Source organism: Pseudorasbora parva, chromosome 9, assembly GCF_024679245.1.
Source record: "Pseudorasbora parva isolate DD20220531a chromosome 9, ASM2467924v1, whole genome shotgun sequence".
Lineage (NCBI taxonomy): Eukaryota > Metazoa > Chordata > Actinopteri > Cypriniformes > Gobionidae > Pseudorasbora > Pseudorasbora parva.
The window spans coordinates 11,028,514-11,052,374 of record NC_090180.1 but is presented as its reverse complement, the minus strand read 5'-3'; the positions used below and the strand labels follow the sequence as shown (position 1 = coordinate 11,052,374).

General features: G+C 38.3%; 1 protein-coding gene across 1 annotated transcript in view; it reads right to left on the bottom strand.

Annotated features, from left to right (window-relative positions):
- pkn2a (protein kinase N2a) overlaps positions 1–23,861 on the bottom strand; it is a 31,122-nt gene that overhangs the window by 3,031 nt on the left and 4,230 nt on the right. Inside the window, exons 2-19 of the mRNA XM_067453876.1 lie at positions 23,569–23,860; positions 11,754–11,908; positions 9,967–10,096; positions 9,732–9,877; positions 8,515–8,743; positions 7,746–7,928; positions 7,504–7,613; positions 7,264–7,407; positions 6,957–7,032; positions 5,125–5,284; positions 4,911–5,028; positions 4,501–4,637; positions 4,319–4,403; positions 3,709–3,800; positions 3,436–3,612; positions 3,268–3,330; positions 694–770; positions 476–618 (exon numbers count right to left, since the gene is read on the bottom strand). Coding sequence (XP_067309977.1) covers positions 476–618; positions 694–770; positions 3,268–3,330; positions 3,436–3,612; positions 3,709–3,800; positions 4,319–4,403; positions 4,501–4,637; positions 4,911–5,028; positions 5,125–5,284; positions 6,957–7,032; positions 7,264–7,407; positions 7,504–7,613; positions 7,746–7,928; positions 8,515–8,743; positions 9,732–9,877; positions 9,967–10,096; positions 11,754–11,908; positions 23,569–23,860 — 2,517 coding nt within the window. The remainder of the gene's footprint in view (positions 1–475; positions 619–693; positions 771–3,267; positions 3,331–3,435; positions 3,613–3,708; positions 3,801–4,318; positions 4,404–4,500; positions 4,638–4,910; positions 5,029–5,124; positions 5,285–6,956; positions 7,033–7,263; positions 7,408–7,503; positions 7,614–7,745; positions 7,929–8,514; positions 8,744–9,731; positions 9,878–9,966; positions 10,097–11,753; positions 11,909–23,568; position 23,861) is intronic.

Genomic DNA, 23,861 nt, shown 5'->3' with positions numbered 1-23,861 from the left:
TATACATCACATAATTGAGGTTGCTTCAACCCGCGGACATGGAAATGACCCGCAGGGAAACCGCAGACTTGCCAGAGTGCAGTTGAGTTCTGTTGACATTTGACAGCTAACATTATTCGTCGCTCCGTTGCTCTGATTGGTTGTAGGTCTATCCAATTGATCTATCCCCCCATAATTACAGCCCAATGGAGCAGTAACAGACTCTGTTATTCTGACTAGAATTGAGTATGACGACATTAGGCTAGAAGACTGGAGTAATGATGCTGAAAATTCAGCTTTACTATTACAGGAATAAATTAGATTTTAAAATATATTAAACTATAAAACAGTTCTTTTAAATTGTAATACTTCACAATATTACTGTTTCTTTTAAACAATTAACTGTAGCCTTGATGAGACTTTAAAAAAAAAAGTTGTAGACCCCTATTTTTTAAACAATAGCCTACTTGGAGAGATAAAGTGAGTGAGCTCTGACCTCTCCGACAAGCATCTCAAAAATGAGCACGCCGAGCCCCCACCAGTCCACTGCACGTGTGTAGGATGTTTCGGTTAACACCTCAGGAGCCAGAAATTCTGGAGTGCCACAGAAAGTGCTCGTTCTGTCCTGGTAGCCCATTCCTAAAACAGAAAAAGGTAGAACATGTTCATCTGGTGCTTGTACAGAGGGCAACACAGCAACAAACATACCCTTACCTTCTTTGCAAAGACCAAAGTCAGCAATCTTGACAAATCCCTCTGTGTCAAGCAGTAAGTTGTCCAACTTCAGATCTCTGAAGAATACATTAATCCTCCAATTATTTACATGAAAAACAAAACATTTGTGTCATAAGTTGAATAGTTGTAAGCCCCGATATATTTACTGTGAAGGTTTTTTTTGTACTTCACTTAGATGTAAAAAGAAGTTTAACTTAAGCCAGGTGCACACTCTGCGAGTTTGGCCCCGATTTGGCCGTCTGAGACAAATTTAACAAATCCTAAAAGAATCCTCTGATCCTAGGCTAAAATCTGACGTCTTTGGTCGTTAGTTTGACATGTTCACCGGCAGCCGATTAATGAGCGCTGCGATCAAATTTTACCTCAGTCAAAATTCTGGCAGTGTCAGAAGATTTGGCACACAATCCTGCAGTATGACTTCTACGATGACAGTCAAATATCTCCGTTTTTCAAGACAAACTATGACCAAAACGAGTGCTAGAGATATCTTTGTAGCCAGCATTTCAGGCCCGCATGTAATGCAGCTCACTGTCACTGAATGCGTCATTCATTGAAGATATAAAACTCTGGACGAGTTTTCTTGTGCGTTTTTATCGCGCATTCACTATCGTGCAGTCTGACATTAATGCCAACTGAGATCTTACAGTGTGACATGGCGATCATGTTCGTACAGTCTGACAAGGGACAGTCGCAAAGGATTTTGAAAAAACGCACAGTGTGCAGGACCCAATACATGACCAGCGGTATAATGTTAGCGAACATCCTGACACTGCCATACTGATGAGAGTGGCGTTCAGATATGTTTAGAATATGTAAATAATCTGATCATAGCAATGTGGATGTTTCACATCACGTTTGTTTATATAGCTCTTTATACAGAAGACTGCTTTAAAGCATTAGCTTTACAGTATTAAACAGTGTCAATGGGTGTTTCTCAAATGGAGGGCTGCGTACTAGAGGCTGCGTCCTTCCTAGTCCAGTCCTTCAGAGCCTTGTAGGCTAGTGTCCTCCTCAGCAATTAAATGCTAGAATGAGAAAGTCTAGTAAATGTACATCACACGTTCTCGCCCCCCACTGTCACAGCACGAAAAATACTATTTAAACTTAAATTTGGAAAAATACTCTTTATTGTCTTTCTGCCAATGGAATTCAGTGAATGGCAGCCGTCTGCGTTCTCCCAGTGGCATACATTATTAGCAGTTTAGTGTTAGTGATGTGCAAAGGATTGTGGGTGATTTAAGTCTGCGAAGGATACATCTGATGCATCCTTCAAAACAGGCAGACTGAAAGACATGAAATGAAGGCTGCCTTCCAAGGATCCTTCAAATTGCGATGGCCTTGAGCGTCGTTTGATGACGTGGCAGTAAAGATATCCAGCCTTCGTAGGATGCAGCCTTCTGTGTTCGTCTCTTCAATTAAAATTACAACTTCAATTTTTACTATAAAGTAGCTCTCCAGCATGTTTATATTTTTACTTGCCAACGTCAGACCTCAACGGACTGAACAGGAAAAATTAACCAGACAATATTTCCAGAAGGTGGAGCCTCCGCGCACACCTACACATTACGTAATCCCACAAACAAATGGTAGCTTGAAGATGTTTACCAGCCGGATTGAACTTTTAGAGGAAGTTATGTTTCAAACTGCAAAAAACAAACTCCAAATGATCTTAATTTTGACCTGATTTTGTTTAAACCGTCACACCAATTTGTAGCCTGACGTGGTCATACTCAATTCTAGTCAGAATATGAGTCTGAAACTGCTCCATTGGGCTGTGATTATGGGGCGTGTTTCAACCGAACCAGGAAAGACATCAATTGGATAGACCTACAACCAATCAGAGCAACGAAGCGACGCATTGTCAAATGTCAACAGAGCTCAACTGCACTGTGTTGCCAAGTCTGCGTTTTTTCCCGCGGGTTGTTTTCTATGTCCGAGGGTTGAAGCGACTATTATGTGATTATATGTCTATATGACCCATGAGTGCGAATTTTAGCAGGCACCCTTGCCAAAATAACACACATTTTACCCCCAAAACACCATTTTTTTTTACAGAGAACCCCCCGAGAAACTATTATTTAGGGCTAGTAGTTGGCGGGTTTTGTTGTAAAAACTTGGCAACACTGTCTGCACGTGCGCTGGAACAAACGATCTTCGCCGGTGTTGTAAAAAAATAAAATAATTTAATGATACACAGAGTACTTACCCAACATGATGATCATTTTTGAGAGAAATTGTGAAGGTGAATGCATATGCAAACAAGCTCTCCGTTTAGGATTCAAACAAATATAATCCTATAGCCCCTTTGATGACGTGCATTTATCATCTGTCCATCATCGTCTAAAGCCCGCCGTGATGATTTCATTGGTCCGAACAGTTTCTGTTCGGAGATAATTACTCCTCTATGGATCGAGGCCAGACCGAACCGCCCGGCTTAAAAAAATTGTGGGCGGGGCTAAGTTCGGCTGGCATCCAGGCTAACCAATTTTTTCTTCAATATTATTGAAGTATATCGGGGCTTGAGAACAGAGCACCACCAAATTTTTCACATACCTGTATACAATCTTGTGCTCATGTAAAAACTGCAACCCCAGGACAACACAAGCTGCATAAAACCTGCAATAATCAAGAACAGGAGATGTAGAGCTGATAAAGGCTTGATTACAATCATCATCATCAAAAAAAACTGAAGAAAAAAAAAAAGATTTTTATGTCACTTACGTGGCCCGCGGCTCTGAAAACACATCGGCATGGATATGCATCATGAGGTCTCCTCCTGCCGCATACTCCATCACAAAACACACATGATCCTTGGTCTGGAAACACGCAAAAAGATTGACCAGGAACGGGTGCCGCACACTGTTCACAGTCTCAAATATCCTCTTCTCACACATCAAACTGAGAAAATAGAAAATGAGACAGGATCAAATAAGCTAGTAGTTGATCGGTGTTGCTCACAAATGATGATAGATAAAACAGAGGGGAAGATTTTACCTTTCAACCTCATCACGGGCTACAATATCTCCTTTCTTAAGGGCCTTGATGGCAAACATTTCACCTGTAATACTGTATTCTGCTAGTAAGACCTGAGGGAAAAGTGATACAGATGAAATGACAACTAGATTTTTTACAATTATCCGTGAATAATGTTTGCCTTTGCACTGCCACTATTTTGGGTATTTGCCAGGGCACCAAAATATGTTTTAAATTTTTGCAAAATGTCAAAAGGGGATTCTGGGTGATTATAATCGGTCATCCTAGGAAAAACTGATCACTTAGTAAAAGGTTAACAGCAAACAATGATGGGATGTACCAATATTAAAATTCAGCCAGATGGCGACAAGCTGATGATTATTTTCGTGTTATGGACAAGAACCGATAAATTGTCCATATTAAATAAATAAATATTTTTACTTTTATTCATATAGATTTGCTTTTTACATTTAACAGTGTAGACATTCACAAAGGAAATGTGAAAAACAGAGGAAATGAACATGCACAAAAATAGCCAAACTATAATAAATATCCAATAGTTATACTGCCTTGGCAATCACCACTAAATAATAAAGCAATTTTTTAAGCATGAACAGCCTTAGCCTTGTACCTTTCCAAAATGGCCCCGTCCTAACACGGCAACACATTTAAAGTCTTTAAGACTGAAATGAAACTGTTCCTCCTCTTCTTCTTCCCTAAAACAACAAAAGACCTTCAGTTAAGTGTATATATGTTACAAGATATACAAGATGTATATGTTTCTATATACAAGAAAACGTATAAGCAGATCACCTTATTTCTGTGTTCTTTTGGACAGTAATGAGCTGTAATGCTGACGGTTGAGTCTCACGTTGGACAACTTCCTCAAGGTCAGACTGAACAATGATGCTATTCCTGTCATTTCGGTAGTCAAATGCGGTCAAAGCATCCTGTAAAAGAAAGAAATCCTTTCAGCTGCCAATGTTTATACAAGATGAGACTGGATAGCTGTTATCTTTATGTTAATAAAAGTAACGGTGAAGGCATTTCCTATTCCTTTCAAATGCAAGGGGGCAGATGAGAGACTGAACATGAATTACACATCTGCTTCAGATCTTTATCCTCAGAGTCTTAAACTGTGCTTTTAAGGAAACAGATGGCATTGATGCCAGATGCCTGGGTGGCTTATCTCTACAACAACCACATGATATGTGTGATGTTACCTGTCCGCGTTCTTTGTTGGGGATCTGGTTCTCAGACAAGACTTCTCTTATACTAACAGGACAGTATTGCTTTGGTGTAGCGTCTTTGTCAAAGTCCAGTTTTGCCACTATTGGGTCACTGGAGAGGGCAGATAAAAACACACAGAAACATAGAAGGACTTTCTTGACAAAAGTGAGTTGTTTATCAGTGTAAGTGTGTATTTTATGTTCAAACCTTCTCAGAGCAGGGGTTCCTGGGTGACTGCTATGTCCAGTCTCAGCTGCCAGCTCTGCCACTTGAGGACTAAATGAGTTATTGGGAGAGGGAATGGCCCTCCTCACCAACCGGCCCCATGTACCGATACTCATCTGAGGGGCCCGCAGAAACGTTCTCTCTACAGACATGGGAGACGAGAAGAAAAACATTCATCAGACCCCTATAAACCAATTTTCTTAGAGATCATGGTAATGTAAACAAGAAGAAACAATGACAATAACATTACTGGTGCTTCACAATGGAAAACTGTTAGAAGGTGCAGGTGCAGATTTGGGATTGAAGCCCAGGTCTGTTGACACATGGGAATAAATCACTGTTTCGCTTTATTACAAGCAATGTGCCTGCATTATGAAAAGGCACTGCGTTTATAATTGGCCCATGAGTTATTTAGGTTTAAATAAATTTTTATATTTACCCCATCAATTCATGATTTCAGTAAGTGGCATCCAGTTGTAATATTATACAATAATACTGCCAAAAGTTTTGAACGCCTGCCTCTACATGCACATGAACTTCAATGATCCCATTCTTAATCCATAGGGTTTAATATGGAGATGGCCAACCCTCTGCAGCTACAACAGCTTCAATTCTTCTGGGAAAGCTTTCCACAAGGTTTAGGAGTGAGTTTATGGGAATTTTTTAATATTCTTCTAGAAACACATTTGTGAGGTCAGGCACTGAGAAGGCCTGACTCGCAGACACCACTCTAATTCATCCCATTGGGTTGAGGTCAGGTCAATTTTACAGGTGCAGGCCAGTCATGTTCCTCCACACCAAACTCATTCATGTCTTTATGGACATTGTTGGGAGAGTGAAATTGTCCGATATGTCTTGGTATACTGAAATATTAAACCCTTTGGGGTCAAGGACTTATTGCACAGGTGGCAACCTATCATGGTACTGTGATTGAATTCACTGAGCTCCTTAGAGCGACCCATTCGTTCACAAATGTTTGTAGAAGCATCTGCATGCCTAGGTGCTTGATTTTATACATCAGTGGTACATGGAAGTGATTGGTACAACTGAATTCAATTACTTTGGCTAATATAGTGTATTATTGCTCAATCAAATAATAAAGAAAATTGGTATTTATTCTATACATACAATCAGGTGTTCAAATAGAATTTTTAAATGTGTACTACCAAAAAAAAAAAGCGCCACAATTTAATTCTGTAAATCTGGCGAAAAGTCCTACAAAACTATTTTTCAAAATGTTTTTGGTGAAAGAAACCCTAAATGACCCCTTTAAGACCATATTCACCAAAGCATTTTTTCCCAAGGTTAGCATATTTTTCCAAATGTTTACAATTGTAGCGCTGCATTTTTTAAATGGCAGCAATGCAACAAGACACTGAGCATCTATTTTACACTGTGGCTGCCGAGGGTTGAAGAATGTTCAGCTTTGGGTAAAACACAGCTCTCACTGTTACTTTTTATCCAACCATCCAATCACAGTGGAGGAGGGGCAGGACAAATACCACACCAACCAATTGCTACATCCTACTTGTGCAACGGCAATAGATGACATCAAGCAGCATAATAACAGAACAAAAATCACTTAAAACAAGAGCCAGAGAAAATACTTTACATTGTTTACACTTATCTGTAAAATGAGATACTAGTAACATTTCCGCATATATTTTTTATGATAGCAAGCAAAGTGTCTCAAGTGAAAAATAGTGCCCACAGTTGGCTAAAAACACTTTGGTGGACACAGCCTAAAGGGACAGAGGAACTGTCCAATTACAAAAACCTCACAATACTCTACTCTGTAGAGGAGATGGGCTCACCTTGTTGCTTTGAAAAGATCTTCTTTTGCCTTTGGAGTCTGGTTCTTCGCTCAATGACTGGATTAAAAAAAGTAACCTGTAACAAAAATGGCTTTCAGATCAAGCTCTGAAAACTAATAAAATTCCACTTCAGATCTATTAGGCTCAGTTTCTTTAGAGAAGCAAAGGTGGGAAAACCTGCTCAGGGGTTTCAGGGGCCACCGAGCGTGAGGAATTCCTCTGACTTTCTCACAGAGATTCAGCCTGCTAATCAGAGGGCTCTTTGTGAGAAAGTATTGATTGCTGAGAGACAGTATTGTAAAGGTACCTCTGCAAACAGAGTCCCTTGTGGCTCAAGGTAAAGGCACATTCCATGCCGCTGGTTGTCCAGGAAGTCCTCCAGTCGCAGGAATTTCACTGCACAAAGAGACCGCCAATCTCTCCAATATACCGAGATCTCCAGCTCACGAGACTACAGTACAAAAACATTTACCACAGCATATAGAAACATGATGCAGGAGTGTTATGAATGTATTGTGTTTAAATAAACATGTACTGCGAGTTTTACCCGGTCTAGCTCTAATGTAAACTTTTGGTCCCACGACTGATTACTGACTGGTTTCCAACTGGTTTGGCCAACTACAGTGTTGTCAAGCTTCAGAACAGCACTAATCTCATCTGGAGACAAACAGAAACACATACACACATTAAGCCCCTCAACTGGCACAGTGCTTTGATTTTTAATTGTATGAAGTCTAATAAAAGGCTTGTGAAAAGCCACTTAAAAGTAACCACTAAGAACTACTCAACTGGACAAGTCATCATTTTTGGAGAGATTTCGAACGCTGGTTCCTCTGCGGTTCCCACGGCTCATGAAAGAGGAGCGTGTTTCACTGGGGCTCCAACCGGGCAGCGGCACCGATGTGGCTTTTGACCGGCCAGGAACATTGTCTAACAGGTCCTGACATCCCATGAGTCGAACTTCTAACTTGCCTGTTTAAGTCAATAACAGTCACCATTTAAGTCCACTGCTGTTCAAAAGTTTGGGGTAAGTATGATTTTTTTAAATGTTTTTGAAAGAAGTCACTTCTGCTCACCAAGGCTTCATTTGTTTGACCAAAAATACAGTAAACACGGTAATATTATAAAATATTGTTATCATTTTAAATAATGTTTTTTATCATCATTACTCCAGTCTTCAGTGTCACATGATCCTTCAGAAATCATTTTAATATGCTGCTTTGGCTCATTTGGCTGATTGTGCTTATTTTTTTCTGTATTCTATGATGACATATAAAATATTTCAAAAGATCATAAATGTTTTTACTGTCACTTTTGATCAATTTTATACAGATTCAGATTCAGATTATTTTATTTAATGCCATGTGAGCATTCAAAGCTATTTTCATGGCAAAAATTAAACTACAACAATACAAATATCATATAAATACAATAAAAAACAAAACTCAATTTTATACATCCTTGAGTATTAAGTACTTTTTTCTTTAAAGTAAACCCCAGCTTAGTATAACACTTGAATCATATAAAGCTACATCTGAAGGTAATAAGTGTTGTTCACCTGTGAGTGCAGCTGGCTTGGTGCTGTACTGGTTCTTGACAGTGCTGTTGTGGTTCTGTGTGGATATAAAGCTCTGGCGGGGACTGAGAGCCGGAGAGGACATGAGCGATAACTCCTCCATGATCAGACTGTTCTTGGGGTGGTTCTTCGGCAGCTCATTGAGTCTCTGCTCCAGGGAATACTTCAATAAATCCAGCTTCTGATTAGACTCATTGAATCTGGCTTGGGCCTGGATTTCACGAAATTACAGAGGAATTAGTAGCAGGTTAATGGATGCATAAATGAACCTTATTTTGTAGATGCTAAGCAGTACAAGAATAGTTCACCAACAATTAATTTTGCCATTATTAACTAATATTCATGTTGTTGTAAATCTGTTTAATACAGTTTCATATGAAAAACAAATGGAGAGTTTTCATGCAGCTCTTTTTTTGTATTTAATGCTGGTCAATCTGATTGTTGACTAAACACATCAGCATTTCCGGGTCGAAACACAAAAAGCAAACAGCAAATGGTGCTAATATACACTCTTATGGTGTGCAGTAGAACTATCAAAATCATGATCCATACTGAAATCTGAGATGGCCAGACAGTGATTCATATTTTATGAACCATTAAAATATTGGTGCCTGGGACCATGAGACCCGAGACTGTAGTGGACATTAGGGCTAGTCCGAATACCATTTTTTGAGCTTTGAAGCTTCGGTAGTAATCAACACCGAATTTTCGCAGCTTCGGAGGGAGGGACGTCGGGTTTGTGGAAACAGCATTACAAGGAGATAGTGACCATGTCTGTCAAGAATTAAATTACATAAAATAAATAAATAAATAAATAAAATAAAAAATACCATTACATGAAAATGTCCAGCTTTGTTAGATTTTGTCCATCTAAATTATATTATATTCTTTAATTTAATTTGTAATCTTGCTTGTCTGGAAAGCAGGCTTACTAATTCAATTCTAACTTGACTTTTAAGTGTTAAAAAATATAAATAAATAAATATTCTATTCTATTCTATTCTATTCTATTCTATTCTATTCTATTCGTCAGGTGCATACACTGCTGGTGGTCTCTCTGACCACCTTGTTTTCCAAGACTTCAAAGGTCAGAAGAAAAACAATAAATATGTTAAAACTTAAAAACATTGCTAAAAGTCAGATGCACCATGAGGTCAGTTTTAGATGATGATGATGACAAACAGTACAGTTGAAAATACCTCTGAGTGCGCCCTCTTCTCAGCCAGTTTGCCAGAGCCCAACAGCTTCATGACATTCTTGGCCCCCTCGGCCACAGCGTACTCTATCCGTGTGTGATGGCAGAGCTCCTCCACCCGCAGGTCCAGTGGACTGATGATGGTTTTGGCTGCAGAACAATGCCACAAATATATTTATTAGATTGTATTTTGTTGAACTCTGAATGCTAACGCTGGAGGAACTACATTTGAGTGTTACCAATGACATCATTGTTGTCGAAGCTGAGCTCGCTGGTTTGGCTGGCTTTGAGGATCTGCATTCGGATGAACTCGATCTTGGTTTTGCTGTCTTGAAGCACCTGCTGAGCTGTCGCAAGCAGTTTTCTGTCCTGCAAAGTCAACGACATAGTCATAAAAGTCATGCAAATACAAATACAGATTTTATTTGATGAAATGCTGTATGAGAGGAAATTCTCTTCCTTATCTTTTTTTATCACACTTTACTTTATTAGACATTTAGTCATTTATAATAATATTTTTAAACGTTGGGAGCATTCTTGTGCAGGCTGGTCAAAGGCTAAACATATTCCAGGGACTGCGTACCGTCTGACAGACTGTGAGAAGGAAAGGCTTCCGTTTACAAGTCATTTCCTGGTTGACATCAGCCCTTGTTTAATTTCCCAGAGGGCTGCACTGTGCTTCAGGCCTCTTAACACCACATCCTGACGTTGTGTGTGTGTGTGTAGCCAGAGGGAATAAGCTCACCGTCAGCACCACTCCTGTGTTGCCAAACCTCTCAGAAAAGCTGCACTTTAACATGCCATTAAAAGAAAAGCAGGGGTTCTGGGGTCCATGTTTCTAACAAAATTTGTTGACTTTTTTTTTTCTTGATCATACACTAACAATCAAAAGTTTGGAGTCAGTAAGATGTTTTTCATTTTTCAGCTAGAATGCAATTAATTGATCAAAAGTGACAGTAAAGACATTTGTAATGATACAAAAGATTTCTATTTCAAATAAATGCTGTTCTTTTGAACTTTCTATTCATCAAAGAATCCTGAAAAAACAAATCATGGTTTCCACAGAAATATGAAGCGGCACAATTTTTTTCAATATTGATAATGAGGAATGTTTCTTCTGCAGCAAATCATTATATTAGTATGATTTCTGAAATATCATGTGACACTGAAGAGGCTGTAATGATGCTGAAAATTCAGCTTTGCCATCACAGGAATAATTTAAAAATATTAAAGGGTTAGTTCACCCAAAGATGAAATTGATGTCATTAATGACTCACCCTAATGTCGTTCCACACCCGTAAGACCTCCGTTCATCTTCAGAACACAGATTAAGATATTTTATGTTTAGTCCGAGAGTGTGATTCAGTCGAATCATGAATCAATCCGCTGATTCATTACCTTTGAATCTTTATTTGAGGTTTGAAAACAAACACGAAAGAGAAGACAATGCTTAATAAAGTCATAGTTTTTGTTATTTTTGGACCAAAATTTATTTTCGATGCTTCAAGAGATTCTAATGAACTAACTGATGTCACATATGGACTACTTTGATGATGTTTTTATTCCCTTTCTGGACATGGACAGTAAAGTGTGTATACACTTGCATATGCTCTCGGACTAAATATAAAATATCTTAAACTGTGTTCTGAAGATGAACGGGTCTTATGGGTGTGGAACGAGATATTTTAGGGTGAGTCATTAATTAAATCAATTTTATTTTTGAGTTAACTAACCATTTAAAATACAAAACAGTTATTTTAAATTGTAATAATATATCACAATATTACTGTTTTCATTGTATTGTTGAAAACAAAAAAAAAATCGTACCAACCCCAAACTTTTGCCCAGTAGTGTGTGGGATGAGGGCTAAGATCGGGACTATAGTGTTCTCTCCTGTGCTTTGTGTAAACAACAGATTCCAAGATTCTACATCACCGGTAAAAAAAAAAAAACAAGAAGGAAAAAAAGAAAAAGGAAGAAGCCTCAAGCAAAAAGAGTCATTAAATAAAACCAAATGGTACATTACCTTTGAAGAGCCATTAGAATACATCTGGATCATGTTCTCGGCCCCCTGCTTCACCTTCAGTTCAATGTCATTCTGTTTTTTCAGGGCCGCTAGTCTGCTGCTGCTAGTGCATGTTCGTGCTTCACTTTTGGGGCTGTCCACCGTAAGAGGGCACTCTGGGAAACAGAAAGTTAGTAGGAAAAGGAATGACAAAGTTACTAGGATCTGAAGAGAATGCAAGGAAAGACTTCAAGGAGCAACCTAAAGTTAAACAAATAGTTCTCCCAAAAATAAAAAATCATTTGTTCACCCTTCGTCATTCAAACCTGCATGACATAGAAGATATTTTGAGAAATTACAAAGGTTTTTGAAAAAGTCAATGGACAACAATGCTGTTTGGTTGCTAACATTTGGGTCGAATGACATCGAGATGGACAGAATTAGGGTGACTTGATGACAGTTTACATTTGACTGGATTATCTATTTAAAGGGATCGTTTACCAAAAAAAAAAAAACACAACCACCGCCAGAAAAGACCAACTGAATAATGATACTTTCTTTGGGTCAGGAGTCAGAAACTGAATAATATGAGAGTAACAGAAATTAAGTTGATGCCGTTTTCTGTGGTGAGTTCCAGATTTCTGGCTCAACCACAAATAATAGGAAGGGTATTGGTTGCAATAAAAGTAGCAAATTCTTTGTTTGACCTTAGAAAACAATTTAAGGGATACTTCACTGCCTTTTCATATTAAACTATGTGATTCCCTTAACTTAAACGAGTTGATACATACCTCTCTCGTCTCAGTGCGTGCACTTAATCTCTCTGACGCGCGGTGATGATCTGATAGCATTTAGCTTAGCTCCCTAAGCCCAGTTCATTCACTATGGAACCAAACAGAGATCAAGTTAGAAGTACCAAACACCTCCACGTTTTCCCTATTTAAATACAGTTACACAAATAGTTGAACGATCAAGTATGGTGACAAAATAAAACGTGGCGCGTTTCTAATCGGATTAAAAAAGGAGAACTATAATGTACGGCGGAATAGCACTTCTGAGAGTACTTTGGCTCTGCGCAGTAAAAAGTCCCGGCCGAAACATCTTCCCTCACATCTCCCTATTGACAGAAATGAGAGAGTGAGGGGAAGGTGTGAGGAAAGATGTTTCGGCCGGGACTTTTTACTGCGCCGAGCCGAAGTACTCTCAGAAGTTCTAATCCGCCATACATTATAGTTCTCCTTTTTAAACCGATTAGAGAAATACCACGTTATATTTTGTCACCATACTTGATCGTTCAACTATTCGTGTAACTGTATTTAAATAGGGAAAACGTGGAGGTGTTTGGTACTTCTAACTTGATCTCTGTTTGGTACCATAGTGAATGAACTGGGCTTAGTGGGCTAAGCTAAATGCTATCAGATCATCACCGCGCGTCAGAGAGATTAAGCGCACGCACTGAGATGAGAGAGGTATGTATCAACTCGTTTTAGTTAAGGGAATAACATAGTTTAATATGAAAAAGCGGTGAAGTAACCCTTTAAATGACACATATATATGCTACCCTGATCTAACTAATCTAAGTTTGGATATTTATGCTTTGATTTAATTTGTCATTTTTATTGGAGCAGCAAATTTTAAAAAGCTGTCTTTATGGGGCAAGCACTCTTATGAGTCTGACTGCTTAAGTCTTGCAGTTTTTGCGTGGCTGCGTTGAGGGACTATGGAAACTAAAATTATTTCAATGAAGCACAGCACTACTTTACATGTCTGGACTAGAAGAAAAAAACTCCCCCACCTCTATAGACAAAATGAAACCAGTTAGACTTCTGCTAATACCAAACAACAACATCAGCTCTCACAAAGGCACTTTATGAGACTGCAGAGCTAGGTAATATACAAATCATGGTAGCAGGCAACAGACACACACACACAGACACACACACACACACAAACATAGACGTACACACACTGTTTTTGATAGCATCTCAGATTTAGACATCAACAGAAATAATGGCAAAACAGTTGGTAAAGTCAATTAATTTACATGAATCACTTTTCTGTTAAATCAACAAGGTGAAGATTCTATATAATAAACGGCAAAATAAATAATAAATGTTAAATCAAATTTGAAAAAACCTTTAAAAAAAACTTAAACACGTGTATGGCTTTTCTAAATTAATGGGAAGGAAGATTTTATTTTATTCAAATATATTATATATAACTTTATTTTTACTAAAATACTTTGTTACGTAACTTTTTCACTTTAAATGCTTTAGAGCTGCTTGGGTACAATGGCTGTTTATTAAAGGGATGGTTCTGTGTTTTTTTTCTAGGCTTGGTTGTGTTTATGGGGCTCAGTATAACATGTCTTAATACTTCTCTTTTTTTTAAATGCCATATTTTTCTTATATGGGACCTTTATTCCACACCGCTGTCTCCACTGTCCTCTGAACGACTCGTTTGCTTCCTGCTTCTATGAAGTCCATCCCTCCGAAAAAAGCAATGGTCTTAGATTGGTTAGATGGCCAAATATAGTTTCATGTATTTTTATTGGCTGAAGTGCAAAGCACAGGTTGTCCGGAAACGCCACACCCCTTGCCATTACGGGCAGAAGTCACATCTGCGGTGACTAGCAAGGGTTTATGATGTCACCAACCCGGGAAGAAGCTCGTTGTAGTCCAAACCGACCGTTTTTGTATAGGCAATAAACTGCCGTAACTTTAAAGGGGGGGTGAAACACCCAGTTTCAGTCAATCTCATGTCAATCTTGAGTACCTATAGAGTAGTATTGCATCCTTCATATCTCCGAAAAGTCTTTAGTTTTATCATATTTATAAAAGAAATATAGGCTGTACCGAGTCTTTCCGGAAAAAACAGAGCGGCTGGAGGCGTATCGTGTGGGCGGAGCTAAAGAATGACAAGCGAGCAAAGCGGTGACGTCCTCAAGCGTGGAGAAACCCATGGCTCTCTCAGCTAATACAGATAATGATCCACAATCAAATCTGAGGGAGAAATAAATTGAACAGGAGAAACGGCAACATCAGGACGTCCGTCTCTGTGGTATGTAAGTTACTGTATTTAATGGCCTCTCCACATTTGTGTGTGTTTACTCGCAGTGTATGAGGACATGATTCGGTTTATGGACTATTGTATGCGACTAGACCTTAGAAGTAGCAAGCAAAACGGTTTTGCACGTCAGAATACTGTAACGTTATACAGAGAACAACAATGGAGTAACCGTTAACAGTTAGCGCATTTGAATGACGAAGCACGCAATTGTGTCGTTTACTGATGTTTACTCATGCGTCCGTAGCCAAAAGCAGAGACATTTGAGGCAGTTTAAGTTAACTCACCGGCTGCTTCCAAAGCAGGACCGAAGCTTTAGCGCTGGGACTGCTCCGTCAAAAGCACAATTCTTTGGTATGATTTGGTAAAGTCCTGACAGCAGTGGTGTGTAAATCCATTTTGAGACGCAACTGAAATGATGTTTTGAAGCTTCCCGTCATTTCTGCGTTCAAATCGGTTCAAATGCAGCGCTGCCTTCCCGGAATGCTGTGCTGAAGCATTGAAGTCGCTCGACGTCACCCATAGGAATAAAGAGAAGCGCGGCGCCACATAAGTGTTCACGGACGACTGGATCTGCACCTGAGAGACTGTTTACAGCGTGCTCTAGTCACGCGCACGCGCGCGCGCACCCTACCGGGAGAAGAGCCCGTACAGCCCATACAAGGACCTTCCGCTCTTATTAACGTCAAGTAGACCCATACTCGAAAAAAACTCTCCGAAACTTGTGAGAAACTGGAAGGAGTATTTTTGACACAGAAATACTCCATCAAACGTCCAAAATTAGTTTTTGAAACTTTGTCTATGTTTAGGATGGGAATCCAAGTCTTTAACAGTGTAAAAAGCTCAGTATGCATGAAACAGCATTTCACCGCCCCTTTAATAGACAATATCTCCGTTTCCATTGAACTTTTAGCGCCGTAACTTTGCAGATACTGTTTATGCTCGAGCAGCAACATTACACACTAACTAAAGTTAAAATAGTGAAATCACATGCAACTACCCCTTTAAATCATGATTCATCTGAGGCCTCTTCAAGTGCTCACTGCATTTAAAAACCTCAACAAATGTTTCAGTCATGCAGGACATTCCTCAGTGTTCACATTCTTTTATATGTATACAATTTCTCACACATCAGCAGGTGTCCTCACATAAAACCAGTTACTTAATTGACAATTAGCAATATCTGAAAGAGAAAGTATTAAGAAAAGAAAAAAAGTGCTTTCAGTTTGTAATAATTTCTCTTCCATATTCTTGTAACGATGCATCAGAAATATCTATTCCAAAAAAAACAATTTCATTAACTGTATATTTTACCTCTGTGAGCAATTGGTGATTTACTATCAGCTCTATTTATGGTACTTTATGGTACTTCTATTTCAGCTGAAGATTGGCAAGAAAAGTAAATATATCACATTTGTTGAAAAAAAATTTTGTCTGATTACAAATTCTTACTTTTTAGAATAGCTCACAAACGTATAAAGTTTTTAACCTCACAACAAGCCAAACGATGTCTGCATGGAGCTTTGGTTTTGAATGCGTTTCAACAGAAGCTGTGGAGGCATGTACCAAGTAATCCTACAAATTTCCATCATTAAACAGTTCTTTGCATTTCTTGTCTGTGTTTAAAAAAAGCCAGTGTTTTGTAATTAAGTTTTTGACATCCTTGCTATTAGGTGTATATGTATGGTACAACATAACATCCTATTTTTCTTTCTTTTGGCATGTTTAATCATCTAAAATATTAACTTTCTCCAAAGCTGGATCCAACCATTGTTTCTTATATCCATGTACTAAAAACTGATCATACAATTAACTCAATATCAAAGTCTGTTCTATTTGATCAAGTACATATTAATCTTAGGAACTGACTATATTGTAAGATTAGAGAAATTTTAGAACTTTTGTGTCCAAACATGGGAGCTCTCTATATACCGGTAGTTGTTTTCCATTACATATAATTGAACCACAAAAACTATTCAGATATCCATGGAAAAACTGTAGTTCCTCCTTTGAGCCTTTAAAAAGTGTGATAAATGAAATGAAATGTTTCTTGAGCAGCATATTAGAATGATTTCTGAAGGATCATGTGACAATGAAGATTAAATGAATGATGCTGAAAATTCAGTTTTGCCATTAAATAAATTCAGCCTTGATAAGAATAAATACTTCTTCAAGGCCCAGCTCGACGCCGAATTTTCCGATCGCCTAATGCTAAAGGGTGGAGCAGTCCCAACGATAAAGGTCCCAACGTTAGAACCGCAGGCGGTGAGTAAGACTGCTTCAAATGTCTGTGTTTTTGCCTATGCCCTTCAAGTAGCCCAAACATGATCACGTATAGTTAATTGATCAATGGAGCATGCGATGTGTAGTGCGTGTACATTTGTTTAGCTGGCCACTATATGTGTAACTTTATGTTTGTGTATTGTAAAAGCACTCCAAACAACAATACACAAAGAGTGGGGAAATATGTTGAACTAAATTAGCACGCTTCTTCATTCAAATGCGCTACTATTCCATGTCTTTCTATGTAAACACTAGCCTGCCGTACAAAACCAGTCCGCTTACTACAATTGTCTACACAAACCACGCGTAAACACACACACACGTGCACAACTGCACTTCCCACATGTACACCTTCAAAGACAAAAATACGACGATATAATTCAAGTATAAATATGTAAATAACACAAGCCGCTAAGCATATTATATAGTTAGTGTATAACTTGTACCAGAGACGTCCTGCTCTAGTCGTTTTTGCTGCTGCTCCTGTTCAACTGCAGCCTCTGGGTCTGATTCCGGATCATAGATGTATGGCTGTATCTGATTAAAAGCCATATTTTTATTTTGAATAAAGTTTTTTCCCGCTGTTAGGGATGACTCAGCTTTACGACGCACTCAACACAATAACAGCGGCGCGCACTCGTCATTATTTAGCTCCGCTCACACAATACGCCCCCAACCGCTCGGCTTTTTCCGGAAAGACTCGGAACAGCGCATTTTTCTTATATAATTATAAAAAAAATAAAGACTTTTCGGAGATATGCAGGATGCAATGCTACTCTATAGGTACTCAAGATTGACATGACACTGACTGAAACTGAGTGTTTCACCCCCCCTTTAAGAATAAAAAAAACTTTCCAACCATAACATTTTTGAAGAGTCATGTATAGTTTTCATATCACCAAAAGCCTGAAAAAATATCGAGATATAATTACTACAGAACTACAAACATCACCCAGACATGCATGTGCCTCTATGGCTCTACAGTCAACCTAAAAAAAAAAACAATGTTAAAAGTTATGATAGCACAACAAACTCTAAATAATGCATAAATCTAAACAAAACTGTTTTAGAGGCAATGCATACATAATCTGAAGGTTGTTGAGGTTCAGAGGAGAAGTGAGAAGGTTGTCTGTGCTTAATAAATCTTCACAGCACCTTAGTGTATGGGAAGCACATGTTAATGAGGAACAATTGTCTTTTGTTGAGCACCTGGAGAATCCTGAGTCACATCATTACACAAAGCATAAATACAGATGCCTCTGTTGTGGTTATTATAAACAGAGTCCGCAGGGTAAGAGAATAACGTGCACACACACACAGCAGGTATTACTAACCGATTACAAGGAGTCTTAAGAGGTGCTTAAGTAGATTATAGGTCTATAACATACTAGACTAGCAATTTATGTTGTACTTACACTACAGGTCAAAAGATGTTTTGCAAGAACTTCTCCAAGGCTTACCAAGGCTGCATTTATTTTTTTTAAATGCATTTAAAACTAATATTTCTATAATGATATTATGAAATATTTTTACAATTTAAATAACTGTTGTCAATTTTAACTTTTTTTTAAATGTAATTTATTCCTGTGATGGCAAAGCTGAATTTTAAGCATCAGTCTTCAGTGTCACATGATCCTTCAGAAATCATTCTAATAATTTGCTCAAGACACATATCTTATTATAAACAATGTATAATAAAAAGCTGTGCTGCTTAATATTTTTTGTGAAATTGTGATACTCTACCATTCAAAACTTTACAAAGACATTAATAACTTTTATAAAAGATTGTTTTCCCCACAAAAACATTAAGTGGCAAAAATGTTTTCAACATTCATAAATAAGAGGGCTCTCAAAATGTATTTCTCAAACAAACACAAGGATTTCTCTCTCATCCGCCTGCAATTGATTTTTTTTTTTATTACTTGCGCATTTTTAAAATATAAAGTCAAGAGTAAGCAACGCAGAGAAACATCCAAGGAGGGAATGTTATTGAACTATTTAAGATTCACCGGCCTGCCGACGGGCTTACATTTTCGGTAACCCGTCTGGAAAACACATAGCCCTGGGGCTTTAAGCTTTGCGAGCCTTGGCCCATCAATCATCTCTATAGTTCAGTAGTCAGGGCACTGATCAGGGAGTCAGCCCATTGACTTATGTCCTAATCAGTGCCCTGACAAGTGGACTAGTAAGATGATGGAGATGCGCCCGATCTCCACGTTGGAGAAGTTTCGCTTCTTTGCCATCTTCTGTGTGTCCATGGAGTAAAACGAGGGCGTGGTAGTCTTTGACTAACAAGGAAGTTTTCAGATCCGAAACTTACAGGATATTATTATATTACCATGACCTTTTATATATGAAAGGCTCAAGGGAAAGTTGATATCTCAATTCATCACCCCTTTAAATCTTAAAGGGTTAGTTCACCCAAAAATGAAATTGATGTCATTAATGACTCACCCTAATGTCGTTCCACACCCGTAAGACCTTCGTTCATCTTCAGAACACAGATTAAGATATTTTATATTTTAGTCCCAGAGCATATGGAGTCTATGCACACTTTACTGTCCATGTCCAGAAAGGGAATAAAAACATCATCAGAGTAGTCCATGTGTGACATCACTTGGTTAATTACAATCTCTTGAAGCATTGAAAATACATTTTTGTCCAAAAATAACAAAAACTACGACTTTATTCAGCATTGGCTTCTCTTCCGCGTTTGTGTTCAATCCTCAAATAAAGATTCAAACGGTTGCGAATCAGTGAATCGATCAATGATTCGGATCGCATTCCAAACTGCTGAAATCACATGACACTGGCAATCCAAATCATTGATCGATTCACTGATTCACAACCGTTTGAATCTTTATTTGAGGATTGAACACAAACGCGGTAGAGAAGACAATGCTGAATAAAGTCGTAGTTTTTGTTATTTTTGGACCAAAATGTATTTTCAATGCTTCAAGAGATTGTAATTAACCAAGTGATGTCACATATGGACTACTCTGATGATGTTTTTATTCCCTTTCTGGACATGGACAGTAAAGTGTGCATAGACTCCATATGCTCTGGGACTAAAATATCAAATATCTTAATCTGTGTTCTGAAGATGAACAGAGGTCTTACGGGTGTGGAACGACATTAGGGTGAGTCATTAATGACATCAATTTCATTTTTGGGTGAACTAACCTTTTAATTATTGCCAAACCAATTTTGGACCTGTAGTGTACATGCTATATTCAAAAACAACGTAACTGTGTTTGTGCCCTTAAGTAATTATAAGTAATTTAATGAGGTGCAAAAGGCTTGACCCGGGTCATCAGCTACACCCAGTCCACTGTCTGGGTTCGTAAACAAGTGCTGAGCAACAGATAGCACTATGACATCATCAACGAGGCACTGGAGCACTGCTGATTTCTGCTCATTGGATACAGACTGAGGAGGTCAACACAGAGGTGTGACACATGGCGACATTCCTCTTGCGCTGAGTCACCAAACAAAAGCCCCTTTACATCAGATAAGGGTTCTATGCCAAGCTAAATCTTGCCCCGTATAAGAATGTGGTTAATGTGGCAAAAGATTTGATCAAGCTTTTGACAGATATCTTCACAACAATATATTATAGTTCGAACAGGGTTGCTTTGTATGTAATCATTCAGTTTAGATGAGGTGCTACTCCTGTTACACCTGTATTGAGCTACGGTGCTCACATATCTAACATGTGATAGCTATTTATTATTTTCAAAGCAATCAAAAAGTGCTTTGTGGACTCTGTGGAGCAAGACATGTATGTATGTATGTATGTATGTACAGTCTTGTTCAAAATAATAGCAGTACATTGTGACTAACCAGAATAATCAAGGTTTTTAGTATATTTTTTATTGCTACGTGGCAAACAAGTTACCAGTAGGTTCAGTAGATTGTCAGAAAACAAACAAGACCCAGCATTCATGATATGCACGCTCTTAAGGCTGTGCAATTGGGCAATTAGTTGAAAGGGGTGTGTTCAAAAAAATAGCAGTGTCTACCTTTGACTGTACAAACTCAAAACTATTTTGTACAAACATTTTTTTTTTCTGGGATTTAGCAATCCTGTGAATCACTAAACTAATATTTAGTTGTATGACCACAGTTTTTTAAAACTGCTTGACATCTGTGTGGCATGGAGTCAACCAACTTGTGGCACCTCTCAGCTGTTATTCCACTCCATGATTCTTTAACAACATTCCACAATTCATTCACATTTCTTGGATTTGCTTCAGAAACAGCGTTTTTGATATCACCCCACAAGTTCTCAATTGGATTAAGGTCTGGAGATTGGGCTGGCCGCTCCATAACATTAATTTTGTTGGTTTGGAACCAAGACTTTGCCCGTTTACTAGTGTGTTTTGGGTCATTGTCTTGTTGAAACAACCGTTTCAAGGGCATGTCCTCTTCAGCATAGGGCAACATGACCTCTTCAAGTATTTTAACATATGCAAACTGATCCATGATCCCTGGTATGCGATAAATAGGCCCAACACCATAGTAGGAGAAACATGCCCATATCATGATGCTTGCACCTCCATGCTTCACTGTCTTCACTGTGTACTGTGGCTTGAATTCAGAGTTTGGGGGTCGTCTCACAAACTGCCTGTGGCCCTTGGACCCAAAAAGAACAATTTTACTCTCATCAGTCCACAAAATGTTCCTCCATTTCTCTTTAGGCCAGTTGATGTGTTCTTTGGCAAATTGTAACCTCTTCTGCACATGCCTTTTTTTTAACAGAGGGACTTTGCGGGGGATTCTTGAAAATAGATCAGCTTCACACAGACGTCTTCTAACTGTCACAGTACTTACAGGTAACTCCAGACTGTCTTTGATCATCCTGGAGGTGATCATTGGCTGAGCCTTTGCCATTCTGGTTATTCTTCTATCCATTTTGATGGTTGTCTTCCGTTTTCTTCCACGTCTCTCTGGTTTTGCTCTCCATTTTAAGGCATTAGAGATCCTTTTAGCTGAACAGCCTATAATTTTTTGCACCTCTTTATAGGTTTTCCCCTCTCTAATCAACTTTTTGATCAAAGTACGCTGTTCTTCTGAACAATGTCTTGAACGACCCATTTTCCTCAGCTTTCAAATGCATGTTCAACAAGTGTTGGCTTCATCCTTAAATAGGGGCCACCTGATTCACACCCGTTTCTTCACAAAATTGATGACCTCAGTGATTGAATGCCACACTGCTATTTTTTTGAACACACCCCTTTCAACTAATTGCCCAATTGCACAGCCTTAAGAGCGTGCATATCATGAATGCTGGGTCTCATTTGTTTTCTGAGAATCTACTGAACCTACTGGTAACTTGTTTGCCACGTAGCAATAAAAAAATATACGAAAAACCTTGATTATTCTGGTTAGTCACATTGTACTGCTATTATTTTGAACAAGACTGTATGTATGTATTTATAAGGAATATTTATATACATATATACACAAAATATATTTCCCTTAAATACAAATTAAAGGGATAGTTCACCCAAAAATGAAAATTCTGGCATAATTTACTTACCCTCAGGTTGTTCCAAACCTGTAAGAGTTTCTTTGTTCAGCTGAACACAAAAGAAGATATTTTGATGAATTTTTGCAACCAAGCAGTTAGAGCAACCATTCACTACCATAGTAGGGGAAAAAATACTATGGTAGTGAATGGTTGCTCTATCTGCTTTGTTACAAACATTCTTCAAAATAACTTATTTTGTGTTTACTTGCAGAACAAAGAAACTCATACAGGTTTGGAACAACTTGAGGGTGAATAAATTATGACAGAATTAAAAATTTTGGATGAACTATCCCTTTAACAAAATTACTAAACTAGTTGCCTAAACAGTTGCCATGACCATAAAGTTGTTAACACTGTTATAATCAATTGGCATTGTGCAGTTTTGTGTCATGGAAGTCTCACTACTACAGTACAGTGATGAAATATGCGCGTCCCAGAAATGGGAAGCCTATAATATTGAAATTTGTGCATCCTCAATTGTCACACCATGTTACTGAACTCTCACGTACAAAAAATAAGAGGGAGCGTAGGTAGTTAATCATTAGCACGTTAATCATTGTATTTGTTACAATTAGAGTAACAAATAAAAAATGCCTTCATTTTTTTAAGCAATCAGAAATGTTTGTGTGTGGCAGGAGCAGAAACGTAAGTGGCAACACTACTGCTTAAGTGTAAAATGATCCTTCAGAAATCATTCTAATATGCTGATTTGCTGCTCAATAAACATTTTTATTATTATCAATGTTGAAAATAGCTGTGCTGCTTAATGTTTTTGTGGAAACCATGATACATTTACTATTCCTGGAGTCTTGATGAATAGAAAGTTCAAAAGAATTTTGAACATTTATTTGAAATAGAATAGTCTGTACATACATATCTCTGTATATGTTATACACATACACTCACACAATGCTACTGATGAATGAAATTTACTCATGACATTTTTGAACATACCTAAGAGAAGATCCTCTGGATCCTTTACCACGATATGAGCGTTGAGTTCCTGCAACTCTTGATGCAGCTCCTCTAACTTCTTGTTGGACTTCTTGAGCATATTATCAACATATGCCAGTCTCTTTTTTTCTGTGGTGACCTTTCTAAGGTTCTCCACTCCCTCTTTGATCTTCAGCTCTTTGCGGATCTCCCTCTTGATCTGCTCCTTGATTTCATCCAGCTTCTGCTGCACCATGGTATCAGACAGGTCAAGGTTGTGCCCCAGTCCCAGCTGCTCCGAAACCATGTGAGCC